At 39.4% G+C, this 10,920-nt stretch overlaps 2 protein-coding genes across 2 annotated transcripts; both read left to right on the forward strand.

Moving 5' to 3' along the window:
- The first annotated feature begins 247 nt into the window (after positions 1-247).
- Positions 248-3,174, forward strand: nudt21 (nudix hydrolase 21). The gene is made up of 7 exons (XM_086107718.1): positions 248-532; positions 1,399-1,599; positions 1,678-1,741; positions 2,023-2,112; positions 2,283-2,358; positions 2,443-2,557; positions 2,779-3,174. Exons 1-7 carry the CDS (start codon positions 411-413, stop codon positions 2,798-2,800), a joined length of 690 nt encoding a protein of 229 aa, XP_085963844.1. The 5' UTR covers positions 248-410; the 3' UTR covers positions 2,801-3,174.
- A 678-nt stretch (positions 3,175-3,852) lies between these two features.
- Positions 3,853-10,704, forward strand: ogfod1 (2-oxoglutarate and iron-dependent oxygenase domain containing 1). Its single transcript, XM_086107657.1, has 13 exons — positions 3,853-4,068; positions 5,026-5,171; positions 5,256-5,302; positions 6,158-6,258; positions 6,341-6,457; positions 8,271-8,362; positions 8,431-8,559; positions 8,630-8,743; positions 8,922-9,001; positions 9,576-9,820; positions 9,889-10,017; positions 10,377-10,435; positions 10,533-10,704. Exons 1-13 carry the CDS (start codon positions 3,906-3,908, stop codon positions 10,680-10,682), a joined length of 1,572 nt encoding a protein of 523 aa, XP_085963783.1. The 5' UTR covers positions 3,853-3,905; the 3' UTR covers positions 10,683-10,704.
- The last annotated feature ends 216 nt before the right edge of the window (positions 10,705-10,920 follow it).

Genomic DNA, 10,920 nt, shown 5'->3' on the forward strand with positions numbered 1-10,920 from the left:
TGCAGGCCAGGAGGTGCCTTCAAAAGACTGTGAACTGTGGACTTTTAAGATTGGTAGGTAATTGCTATTTGAATTGCTTTTTAAAATGTTATGACTCAATAATTAATTGATAGAGACTGTCATTGTTAAATCAAATCAACTTGGACAAGCGTCTTGGAAATTGTGATCTGACCAACTTGATGATTCACTCCAACCAGCAGGTGGCGGCAGCGCCATTATGAACAGAACGTCGTGTTTCACCCGGAAGTGGAGTGTCGACGGAAACGACGGTGGGCTAGTTATTGAGTACTGTCCATTGTAGTCTTCTGTATTTTTTACATAGCTATTTTATGCATTGCGCCTATTCCGAAAAAGTCTCTGGATTTATCGCATTCGCAGGGTAGTTAAATCTCCACGTGCACACGTAAGATATGTCGGTTGCGCCTCCTAGTCGCTCGAACGCAGGTTGGCCGCGCGGTGGTAGCGCTCAGTTTGGAAGCAAATACATGCCCGGCCCGGCTAAGCCTCTCACCCTGGAGAGGACCATCAACTTGTGAGTTCATCTATTTATCCACAAATAACTTCAAGTTTTTGCAAACTGTGTTTCTAACCTTTAATTTCATGAGGATCCAGTTTAGCCACGCCTTGCTACTAATGGGAATGTACATGATTACGGTACTCTCTTCTATAGCGTAATATAAGAATTGTCAGTGGTTGTCAATGGGACTATATGAGATTAAGTATCATTCATGCAAAAAGAGCTGAATAATAGCCACTTCTCCCTGCCACCAAAAACAAAGAAGGTCCTTAGTTAACAACAAGCCCAAAAATGTCTCACTAAATGCGGAAACACGCAGTTTATGGCAGCAATGCAAAGTAATGACAGCTGTTGTTAGTCTTCTTTTTAATAATTAAATATACTGTATATAATAGATATTTTAAGATGAAATCTTTTAATAGTGGCTATTTTATTTAAAATTAACTCAATTATTGGAGAACATTTTGACATTCTATGTTGATAATTATTTTGATGTGCACAAATCTTTATTTCTAATTATTTTGTCTTCCTTTTTTTTGTTATTTATTTGTTATTCCAAATAGTTCCACCACTACAAGTGGAGTTCCAAAGTTTAATACTGTAAATCAGATACTCATAGCTTATTAATAAATGGAGTTTTACAGAAGTGCAAATGATAACCTCGTAATTTTGTCGAATGAAAGCAGTTCTTGCTGACATGGTTCATTTCTTGCAGATAGTAACTTTGGTTCCTAGGCAATAGAGACATCCAGTGTCGTTCCCAAGCCTGGATAAATGGGAGAGATGTTTCAGGAAGGCCACGCCGTCATAAAATGGAACACTACTACGTTTGTGAAGACAAAATGCTGGATACCTATGATGGAAAATGTATATGTCTCCAGGTACCCTCTCACCAACTATACATTTGGGACCAAGGAGCCTTTGTATGAGAAGGACAGCTCAGTGGCGGCTAGGTTCCAGCGGATGCGCGAGGAATTTGACAAGATGGGAATGAGGAGGACAGTGGAAGGTGTACTTATCGTCCACGAGCATAGGCTGCCGCACGTCTTACTCCTGCAACTTGGCACAACTTTCTTCAAACTGTGAGGATTTCATGTTATCTGGAACCATCAGATGTGTCTTTTTGAGTCCATGTCTGATGCTTTGTTTCTCTCCTTTAGGCCTGGTGGAGAGTTGAGTCCTGGGGAAGATGAAGTAGAAGGTCTGAAACGCCTAATGACTGAGGTAGGGGTCTGCAGAATATGTGGTAGACTGTATAAATTATATAAAGTTGGCCTAGGGTGTACATTTGGACTCTACCGAGTAAAAGCAATAACTAGGGATGCATCAATACTAGTATCGTCACTCAAAAAAAATTATTTAATACTACGCACTGATACCTTATCATCCAGCCTGACATATACCGTATTTTCCACATTTGAGTTGAGATGGTGATGGTCTCTCTTATTGAACTTTTCTCTATGCAGTAATTGCCGGGTGTATATTGTCATTTGTTTGCATCTTAGATTCTCGGACGGCAGGATGGTGTGAAGCAGGACTGGGTGATTGATGATTGTATTGGCAACTGGTGGCGCCCCAACTTTGAGCCTCCACAGGTTTGTCCTTCATGCCAACTGGAATCGTCACAAGATTTTTATTTGTCACAGTGACATTAAGTAGCTACCATATGCAAAATGTGATGTTTGTTACATTTCTTCTCGTAGCATTGTTTCTTTTTCAAGCAAATGAGTTGCATCTTTACTCTCTATATTTCTGTGTCTTGCAGTATCCCTACATTCCAGCTCACATTACCAAACCTAAGGAGCATAAAAAACTTTTCCTGGTTCAACTACAGGAAAAAGGTTGGTATATATCGTCGACATGCGAAGCTGAATAAATGACAAACGGAATGTGAGTGAGATGTGTGTGGTTCGTTGTGTTTACAGCACTGTTTGCTGTCCCCAAAAATTATAAACTGGTGGCAGCCCCGTTGTTTGAGCTGTATGACAACGCCCCTGGTTATGGACCCATCATTTCCAGTCTACCGCAGCTCCTGAGCAGGTAATGTTCTTTTTATTGTGTCTACTGATAATCCAAATCGAGCCAGTAATTATATTACATGTCACTGAAGGAATATATTCCATATCCTCTCAATCTGTAGCTTTAGTGGGCTGTTTGTTTCATGTAACCATGCATGACTGATTGGAGTGAGAGTCGGAAAGTTGTCTGAATATTTCTTGAAATTAGTCTGAACTTTTTTCCCCTTGTCTTTTCTTTCACAGGTTCAATTTCATCTACAACTAAGTGAAAACAATTTGGCTGTCTCTGTGAGTGCAGCCCAGTCAAAGTGAAACTTGAAGATCATGTGGAGAAAGCAGAGAAATTATACTTCTCACCTTGGGCTCCACTTTCACGTGAGAGAAATGTGTCCAGAGTCCATGGTTGAGAGTCCATGGGGATGTTTAGCTACACTTTTTGTCAAGAAAAAAAAATCTTTTTTTCTTTTAATCTCGTTGAACTATTGTTTTGTTTTCTTTTTTGTAGAAGGTACATTTATATTGCATTATGTTCAGCTTTTAAACCTTCTCGGAAAAGGCTTGATTAAACCAACAATTACTTTGTTTACTGTTATTTTAAACTACTTTTTTTTTCTTTTTTAATAAAAAAACTACATTTAATAGTGTGCATACATGTGGTTTTTTTCATGAAGTGTGCAGGAGCAATTGGTTATTTGCTCCCACTTGGATGATGATTTTAAACATTGCATAGCATATATTGGTGGTCCTACTTGAGATCATCAAAATAAAGCGGCAGAATACGATATGCTTTGCAAACTTGGCAGTGTGAGGTGATGCTCTGTGAAAGTGTATGGAGCGGTAGCCTCACAGAGGTCAGTGGGCGAATGTGCCATGCTCACGTTTCATACTTGGGTCAATACAATGTGTCCGTAGGGCTCTGTTTGAATCCAACCTTTATAAGTTTCCTAGATTGTCCGGAGTTGTAGGATTCAACCTGGAGGTCATTTTTATCTCTAATTTTATTAAAATGATTGAAAGCAAATTCCATAACCATGCAGAAATGACATATCATTTGGATTTGGCGAGAATTTGGTTCAACACTGTATTAAAAAAAAAAAAACACTCTTTAAAAATAATTCAATCCTACACACATTGAATTGAATTAAGGGTTTAGTAAAATAACCAGCCTATTAGATTGGTGACGTGGGACGATATTTCAAAGATAGGCGCTTTATCCTTAACCTGCCTTGAATACAGTAACGTCGGGGGGGGGGGGGGGGCGTGAACTGAATGCGTCATATTAATGCGACTGGATGACTGCTTCCGTGGCGTCACGGTAATGGGGACATTTTAATGCGTTGTATTCAATTAGTCACGAGCCAAACTCTACCATGGCGTCTAAAAGACAACAGGGCGAATGTATGAAGTCAAACAAGAAGAAAAGGAAAGTAAATAACTGCGAAGAAACAGCAGAACTTTGTCGAGTCGTTAGAGACGAGAACGTGAAGAGGGCGGTGAAGGAGGCTTGGAGCCTTAAGTCTCACTACACCCATGGTCCGTAAAGTCAACACAGACCTAGACACAAATGACTTAGCTTCTAGTTAGCTCGCTGATTGTAGCAATGCTAACACTGACAGCAAAGAACATTCACGTAGTTTGACAATTGCTATGCATGTATTTATTAAACTAAAACGTCTGTTAAAAACAGCTGCACTGCATTTTGGGGGGATGGATGGATGGAGAATTTAAGATATTTCATCAATGTTTGTCTCCTGTTAACATGGATTTCATCTATCCATGGCTGCTTTCATTTCTTTCCACAATATTATTTAGTCACATTGAAATCATGCAGTCATTTCCTGCTTTATCAATTGTAAATTTACAAAGATTCTTTTCCCAAGACCGAGTTACTTACACGTGAATACTAACTCATACATTTTATATCTATCTATCTATCTATCGATCTATGAATCTATCGATATCATGGATACTTGATATAATACCCTATGTTTGCTGTTATGAGGAAAATTGGTTTTATTTTAATCAAATGTTATCCAGGAAGAAAAACAAACTTTTTGTGAATATAGCATAAGTTTCAAATAATAGCCGAGTAGTTTTTGAGTAACAGCTTGTCATTATTGACATTTTAGCATCCAATTGCATGTCAGTCAAGTGTTGTCATCCATGTTTACCTTAAAGTATCTTCACACGGCTGACCTGGCTCCGACTCCACCTGCCCGGGAGACATATGTCACCAATGCAGATACTATGTACAAGTGAATTGAATTACTCTGCCACTATTTTTTTTGGGTGGGTGGGTGGGGGTTTTAAAAATATATATTTTGGTTTACTTTCAAGGTAAAAATGTAGACCAAAATTTGCTTAATTTAATGTGGCACTGGCAGTCAGACAAAAGGACGTCCTACATGTGTGTGTGATATTTCAACGTTGAATATTAATGACATTTTCAACAGACAATTTAAAAATCCACTGTCTTTAAAAATGTTGCAGGTGATTTGGAATTGGACTACGATCCCTTCCCTCACTGCGTCATCAAAAACTTCATCAGTAGTGAGAATTTCCTGGAGAATCTGCAGACAGAACTGCTCATGCTCAACTTTCAGGCAAAGTCCAATGATCTCTACAAGTTTAAACAGGTGAGCCTCAAACTGATCCGTCCATGACTTTTCCAGCAGGTGGGTCTGCTGTGTGAGCATTTGTTTATTTTTTTCCACCTGCAGTCAGATGACTTGAGAAAGCAAACCAAACCACACATAGCAGGGCTGAGGTGAGTTTTTCATGGCGTATTTGTGATCATAGCCGGTAACACCTTAAGGACACCGACTGACAAGCCTACATCCTGTTTTCCTCCTCACTTTCCAAAATTGTTCGACAGTCGCGCCAGCCCTACCTGAGTTTGAACTGTCAAATACAGCAGGTGAACATCAGAAAAACTTCATTGGAGACGTTGCACGGTTCATTAGTGCCACCGGAGGGAGCCAGAGATTACATTTGACACCCAGATAGAATAATGGGGCATTTTTTTATTCGAAAGGGATAAATCCCAAAATTGGCAATAATATTTTACAGCACATTACTGTGTCCAAAATGTATTTATTTAAGCCTAATTGATCAAACACCAAATCGCGTTTAATGCAGGAGGATGGTTAGCTTTTCTCACACTCAATGTCCATACCAGCCATGAGAAACAAGATAAGCAATGTATAACTTGATGTAAATATGTGTTTATGAAATACAATTCCCCATGCCATCCGCCCTGGTGAATCCAAACCATGATGAAATGCAAAATGAAGGCTTCCGCTTGGGGTCATTTATTATTTATACTGCAACAAAATGTCATGGCAGGCTCGAACAGTGAATGAATTTGCCTCGATGTTGAGACCTCCAGCAGCTCAAATTTTACACCCATCATCTGCTTGTTTGACATTCTCATGTACAAAGCGAGTGTGTATGAAAATAGACACATGGGATAAAAAAAAGTTGATGCAGTTTAAATGCTTGGTTTATGTGATGTGAAAAAACAAGACTATTAAAAATCATCTCAAAAAAATGTGAGTAGGGGTGTGTAGACTTTTTATATCCATTGTTATTTGAATATTTTTTTTTTTTTGTCAAATTCCAGATCAGCGCTGTTTAGTCAGTTCCGGCTATGGCTTGAAGAGGTTTTAGATGTGAAACTGGAGCCCACTGTGGATATTTCTTGTGCCAAATATGAATACACAGGTGAGCATTTAACCAGAATTAACAATATTTTTATTCTTTGTGTCATTGATTTGATGTGTATGTCTTTCCTAACTGTTTGTAGATATTCTTTTGTGTCATGATGATGAACTGGAGGGGAGGCGTGTTGCCTTCATTCTTTATCTTGTCCCTTCGTGGCTGAGCAGTGATGGGGGTTCCCTCGATCTTTACACAACAGATGGTGAGTTTTTGTCTTAGTTTGGCAAGTGGCGGCATATGGTGGAAAATAAAATAACAAACTGACACAAAACCTATATTCCAGAAAAGTAAAGGAACAAAAGCCAAAACAAATTTACATTTAGGAACACAAAAAAGAAAAGATGATACAAATGTCCCTCCCAGAAAACAAAGAAAAAACAATTCACATTTTTTCAAAAATGCATAAAAGCCAAAGGAAATTTACATTCACGAAAACAAATGACAAAACAAAGGTACATTTCACAAAACAAACAAAAGCTCCCAAAAAATTTGCACTTCAGAAAATAAATGAACAAAAGCCACAACAAATTACAATTCACATAACCCAGAAAAGGGAATGTACCCTAATGCGGCCTGACAGGAAGAGACAGGAAATGATTGCGGAACTGAGTGCAACATTTTGAGTTGCTGTTAAATCTGCAGAATATTTTTGGTGGCCAACAAGTAAGCCACTTGATGCGGTTTTGTATATCATGTGATTGCTCGTGAGAGTGTTTGAATGGCACTGAACAGAGAGAAGGCCAAAACGAACAGGGAAAATCTCAAGAAATGGATGCTGAACAAACTAAGGACACTTAACTGTACAGCATAACTGCAGTTATTTGACGCTATATTGGTTGACGGCACCTGACCTTCAGACTCTTTCAAATAGAAATTTGTTCCTTTCAGAAGAAAAACCTTGCCCATCATCATCAATTCACTCACTAAAGAAGCCCACAGTTAAAAAAAAAAAGTACAGTCGTTTAACTGTAGACCAAAAGAAAGATGTTGGGCTGAAGAAAAAAAACCACGTACAGGTAGGGCATTACAAATTGCCAAAATGATGGCGTTTGTAGAGGAATAATTCTTTCTGTGACATACTGTAACCCGACGTCTTTCGCGGGCGAGAGTAATCCGCTCGGCAGAAAAGATCATCGACTGCTCTATGCCCTCACTGCACAACATCGCCTCATAACGTGACATTCAGCAGAGCTAATAAGTACAATTAAAGACTCCTTACATCCAGGTCATGGACACTTTCAGCTACTTCCCTCAGTAAGGTGATACAGGTCTGCCAGAACTCGCACATCCAGATTTAGAGACATTTTTTTCTTCCCCAGTGTCTCACAACTTTAAATACCCACTTAAAATAGCAGCATGCAGCACACTATTAAGTTGAGGATTTATAGGCTGTATTTAGCAGGAATTGTTGCACTCTTCTGTCACTAGCATGTATTTTATGTAAAATACAATTTCAGCGTGTCTCTCATTGCTCTGTTTGTATTTGGCACGGTATCTTATTGTTTCCTGTTTTTCATGCAATTGGTAGCAAAGCACTCCTAATTTTGTTGTGACAATAAAGCAATTCTGATTCTGATCCAAATCCTGTGTTAACATGACAGCAAACTTTACCTACCTTTTTTTTTCTTCTTCTTTTTTGGATCTATCATGTTCCGCAAAGTTTTAAGAAATAACAAGCCTATTTTGACCAAGTAGGGAGGAGAGAATGTACGGCTTATTAAATCCTTGCTGTTTTTTTTCCCCCAGAAGTTGATTTTCCAAAGTAGTTTAGCAAATCTGCTAAAGTCCTTGATGACATTCAGAGCAAGGCTGCGAGCACGTGTATGTAACCGTTTAGGAGTGTACCCGTGAGTGTACAACAAATAATTATCATCTCCTCGTTCAAGGCCTTATCTCTTTGTAAGGTTGTTCTTCCTTGGGTGAACTGCAAAAACAAAAATAATATTGTAACTTGTTACTTCTCACCTCAGTGATGTGACCCGATGTCTTTTGTTTAAAAAAAAAAATGTCTTCAGGGCATTTCCAACCACAAAGTGTTGTCAAGTCTCTGGTGCCTTCTTGGAATACACTTGTACTTTTCGAAGTGTCTCCAGTCTCCTTTCACCAAGTAAGAGTTATACGCGTCGTCTGTCCTACCAAGGAGTCAACAAATTGACATATTTTGTGCTTAACCAGGTCTCCGAGGTGTTGTCACAGGACAAGTGTCGTCTGTCTTTAAGCGGATGGTTTCACGGACCGTCTCTGGAGCGTCCTCCTCGCCACATCGAGCCTCTCGTGTCACGGAACGAACACTTACCCAGAGACGTGAGTCGAAACATGCATGACCAGGTGAGTTGATCTACGTGCTGATTTGGTGTCTGTGCGTCCATTTCAGGAGACGTTGCTGCTGGAGTGGATCAATCCACTCTACTTGGATATTTCCTACCAGGAACAGATTCAGGAAGAGTTTGAAAAAAGCTCGGAAATACAGCTGAAAGATTTTCTCAGGGTAAAGCACTCTTTATTTTTGCCTTAAACCAATTTCCCAAACGGTCTCTCATAATCCTAATAATGACGAGTGATTCTATTTGAAATAAAGCTAAAAAGGAAAGCAACCCCTCAGAAGTGTGCTTCGGAGGATTCATTTTGGTTCCTTCTCCTGATTGTGTGCATGATTGTGTCATCAGGAGGAGAAATTCAGCCAAGTGTGTGAAGCCTTACAGTTGGCTCAGATCCAGTGGGCGCAGAAAGGTCCGGCCAATAAGAGGTAGGGAAGGTTCTTAGATTACACTGGTACACCTCCTTTGAAAAGTATGCTTTGTTGTCCATTTCTCAATGAACACAGGAACGATTTTCTGAATTTTGATGACCATTTTACGCACCTGTGGTTGAATACTTTTTTCTTTATCATCTAAAACGTTGCTTTGCTAGGCTTTCATTGACGTGTACCCATTTTTGCAACATGAAAGGAAAAACTGGCACAAAACAAAAGAGAGTGAGATAAATATTGCCTGGTCACCCAAACTATATAACAATGAATGTCCCCTCGTTTAAACATAATGGGAAATGGTATCGATGGGCTAATAGAAATTTGCATTGACATATTCAAACAACTGCTACTTTAACACACATGGAGTAGTAGGCCTCAGTACTGCCTGGCATGTTGTGGGGCACATTGAAGGCGCCCAACTCTAAATTCAGGCTATCGTCTCTAAAATAATGACTAATCAATATGATCGGATACAGATCTGTGCCGTAATGGTGTGGGGAAAGGGGTGTTTGCCGCTGAAAGGTGAACCACGATGTATCATGGTGATCACTGTTGCATTTCTACGCTCTAGATGCTATGAATCAGCCCGTCTGGACACTCTACCCGAGTGTGTGAGTGCTTGTTGGGAGCTGCTTCATTCAGAAGCATTCTTCCTGCTTCTGTCCAACTTCACGGGCCTCCGTTTGCACTACCTCTGTCCCGCTGATGATGACGATGGTGATGATGGTGGTGGAAATAAAGACAAAGGGAAGAAGGAAAGCTGTGAAAAGGACGACAAAGCAACGGGGTCCTCAAATGAAACAAGCATAGAGTCAGGTTGGTGGGATTTCTTTTGCTCCCTTTTATTGTCTTCCCGGTGAATGTTTTTGTATTCCTCTTCCTAGAGCCGAGTACACCCACGTGTTGTGGTGAACTGCGACGATGGTCCCACAGCAGCTACACTTTACTGCACGATGGAGAGGCAGCACGAGCGGAATACGCACTCGACCTCATTTTACCTTTCAGCTGCGCTGGTCAGTCAATACAAAGGGAACAACAAATGACCTTTTGAGTGAAATTAGTGAAATGGTGGGATATCAGACACATGTATCACTATCACAATCACTCACTAACCCACATTTACACATAAATTCGATTATTATAGCTCGTGGTCCAACAATATAATGATTTTTTTTGTCTTCTGATTGGTTGGTCAGCGCAAACGCAAATTTGATTATCAAATCACATCTGTACCAATCTACACATATTGACACATTTGATTATCAGCATCTGTGGTAAGTAGGATGTATTTTATTTCATTATTTAACCAGTCGTAAGGGACAGCAAGAGGATGGATAGAAATGATGACTGACAATTTTTTTTTTCATTTTAGGCTGGCAGTCTGAGTTTGGAGGCTTCAGTTGTTATGTTGCAAATGAAGAGGATGAGGAGGTGAGTGTTGTGAATTTGTATATTAAGCACATTTTTAGATAAATCTGCCATCAATACTTAGCTGAGTATCATATTGTGTTTTTCTTCTCATTTAAAGCTGCTGACCATCTATCCTGAAGATAATTCCCTCGCTCTGGTCTACAGAGACAAGGAAACCCTCAAATTTGTCAAGCATGTCAACCACAGAAGCAAGAGCAATTCTTCTACTGGCGTATTCTATGACTTCTCTTTCGTGTATTATGAATAAAGTTTGACATACAGTTCTCTTACATTGTTTATTTATTTATTTTTTTAGGTTTAGCGGTTACCAGTCTGCTTTCCACTGTGTTGTCTGAGTGCCTCTAACGTTCCAAAAACATGAACATACAGGAACATTAAACATATGGGAAAATGAAAAGAAAACAAACTACTTAAAATGAAGGACAAATGGAATTAAGTACAAGTGAACTGCACCTAACAAATGTAAAACATTAAAAAAAGATATG

This window comes from Hippocampus guttulatus, chromosome 3 (assembly GCF_054856545.1).
Source record: "Hippocampus guttulatus isolate MCC_2025c chromosome 3, RoL_Hgut_1.0, whole genome shotgun sequence".
Taxonomy (NCBI): Eukaryota; Metazoa; Chordata; class Actinopteri; order Syngnathiformes; family Syngnathidae; genus Hippocampus; species Hippocampus guttulatus.